The sequence below is a fragment of the Daucus carota genome, chromosome 9 (genome assembly GCF_001625215.2).
Source record: "Daucus carota subsp. sativus chromosome 9, DH1 v3.0, whole genome shotgun sequence".
Taxonomy (NCBI): domain Eukaryota; kingdom Viridiplantae; phylum Streptophyta; class Magnoliopsida; order Apiales; family Apiaceae; genus Daucus; species Daucus carota.
The window spans coordinates 35,513,849-35,515,943 of NC_030389.2; the positions used below are offsets into that span (position 1 = coordinate 35,513,849).

The following is a 2,095-nucleotide window of genomic DNA, read 5'->3' on the forward strand; positions in this document are numbered from 1 at the left end:
ATGTTTGTTGTTGTTATCTCGGAGAATTATGCTCGTTCTTCATGGTGCCTTGATGAGCTTGTAGAGATCCTTAGCTCCAAGAGAAAAAGGAATCAGGTTGTTCCTGTGTTTTACTATGTTAATCCATCCGATCTACGACACCACAAGGGGAGTTTTGGTGTAGCTCTTGAAAAGCATAAGAAGCGTCACTCGGCTAATAGGATTGAGAAATGGAAATTGGCGCTTGCTGAAATCGCGGATCTATCAGGATACCATTTGGAAGACGCTGAAGAGTAAGTCCCACTGCGATATACTCCCTCCGTCCATTGAGTTGTATAGATACTTTATAAAAATGTAGTTTCACAAATTATTTATAATTAGAAACAAAAAATTTAAAAGATTAATCATAAAACTATATTTTGAAAAATCCTGTATAGAAATGAGTGAGACGAATATAGTATTCTTTATCTAAAAATATACCATTTGTTTTTACCTGATTTGATTACATTCTCTGTAATCACTTGGCATATTCACCAGTTAATGGACCTCTGCTTTAACACTTTATGTACTATTTATGTATGCTAAGATTTACAGTTTTGTGTTTTCTATTAAAATGAATGGGAGTGAAGCGGATATCGTTCGAAATATTGTTGAGAATGTTTTGCCACAAGCATCGCGAAAGGTACTACACCTCGATACTTGTCTATTTGGGATAGATCTTGCCGTTGAAGAGATCTATCAACAACTAAGCATGGAGTCAAATGATGTTCGTGCCCTTGGAATATGTGGGCTGGGTGGAGTTGGGAAAACTACAGCAGCCAAGGCTTTCTATAACAAATACTCCCACAAATTTGATGTAAGTTGTTTTCTGGAAAATGTAAAACAAAATTCACAAGGCGGTAGTCCTCTATTTCATTTACTTCAGCAGCTCTTGACAGAGCTTCTCAGAGCCAAGGATTCTAAGGTCCGTGACGTTGAAAGTGCACTAAGAAAATTGAGGGAAATTCTTAGTTCTAAGAAAGCCCTCGTTGTTCTCGATGATTTGGATCAGTCAAGCTATTCTGAATTTCTAGTAAGGATTTGCAAGCTGTTCTCAGATGGCAGCAGAATGATAATTACAGCAAGAGATTTAAACTTGCCAAATCAACTGAAAGTAGAACTGTCAAAAGTAAATACATATATGGTGAGGCATCTGAATGAAATCAATTCACTGGAGCTCTTTAGCTATCATGCCTTTAAAAAATCAAAGCCTCCAGGAAAATACTTAGCTTTGTCTGAAAGTTTTGTTACTTATGCGGGAGGCCTTCCATTAGCTCTAAAGATGCTGGGTTCATCTTTATGCGGTAGGACAAATATGTCATTCTGGAAAGCTAAATTTCAAAAACTTGAAAAAATGCCAATGAATGATATCCAAAAAATCCTACAAATGAGTTATGATGAATTAGAAGATGACACGGAGAAGGCTATTTTCCTTGATATTGTATTCTTCTTCGTGGGAAAGAACATAGATGAGGCTGTTGATGTATTCAAATCCTGTGATTTGTTTCCGGAGGCTGGGATACCAATTCTAATCGAAAGGTGTCTACTAACCATTGATCGGAATAATAGATTTCAGATGCATAATCTCATACAGGACATGGGAAGGAACATTATTTTTGAAGAATCCAAACATGGTCCATGCCGGCGCTTGTACCTGAATCAAGAAGAAGCATGTCAGGCTTTGCCAAATCTTGGGGTAAACAAACAGCTAAATATTTTTTTCCTCATTATGAGAAATCATACATGCTTCTATTTCATTACATAGTTTCTGAGTACACATTTTTACTTATTCTATTATCTATTACTGAACATTTCAGGAGATGGATAAGATCGAAGGTCTCATTATCGACCTAACAATGTCAACTAACAAATACTGCAATGCTGTTATTAAAATTAGTTGATGTCCATGGTATCAAAGGAAATTTCAAAACTTCATTTCGTGAGTTAAGCTATTATAGAATCCGATTGCTGACCCATGGTTCAAGCTGTCAGAAGCAAAGGTCCCATGAGATCATACTTCGGCTTGATTATTGAGGAGTGCCGGAGACTTCTACAATGGTTAAACAAAATCACTTTG

The 2,095-nt window shown here is 36.6% G+C and overlaps 1 protein-coding gene across 1 annotated transcript; it reads left to right on the forward strand.

Moving 5' to 3' along the window:
• LOC135149639 (disease resistance protein RUN1-like) lies at window positions 1-1,919 on the forward strand. Its single transcript, XM_064085407.1, has 3 exons — window positions 1-272; window positions 574-1,714; window positions 1,836-1,919. Exons 1-3 carry the CDS (start codon window positions 1-3, stop codon window positions 1,917-1,919), a joined length of 1,497 nt encoding a protein of 498 aa, XP_063941477.1.
• Window positions 1,920-2,095: the final 176 nt, after the last annotated feature.

What these genes read in the sequence shown, in the direction of transcription:
- LOC135149639 (XM_064085407.1), top strand. Translation starts at nt 1, where the DNA reads ATGTTTGTTGTTGTTATCTCGGAGAATTATGCTCGTTCTTCATGGTGC. An exon ending in CATTTGGAAGACGCTGAAGA is followed by an intron (nt 273 to 573) that starts GTAAGTCCCACT and finishes TAAGATTTACAG; the next exon opens with TTTTGTGTTTTCTATTAAAA. An exon ending in AGGCTTTGCCAAATCTTGGG is followed by an intron (nt 1,715 to 1,835) that starts GTAAACAAACAG and finishes TGAACATTTCAG; the next exon opens with GAGATGGATAAGATCGAAGG.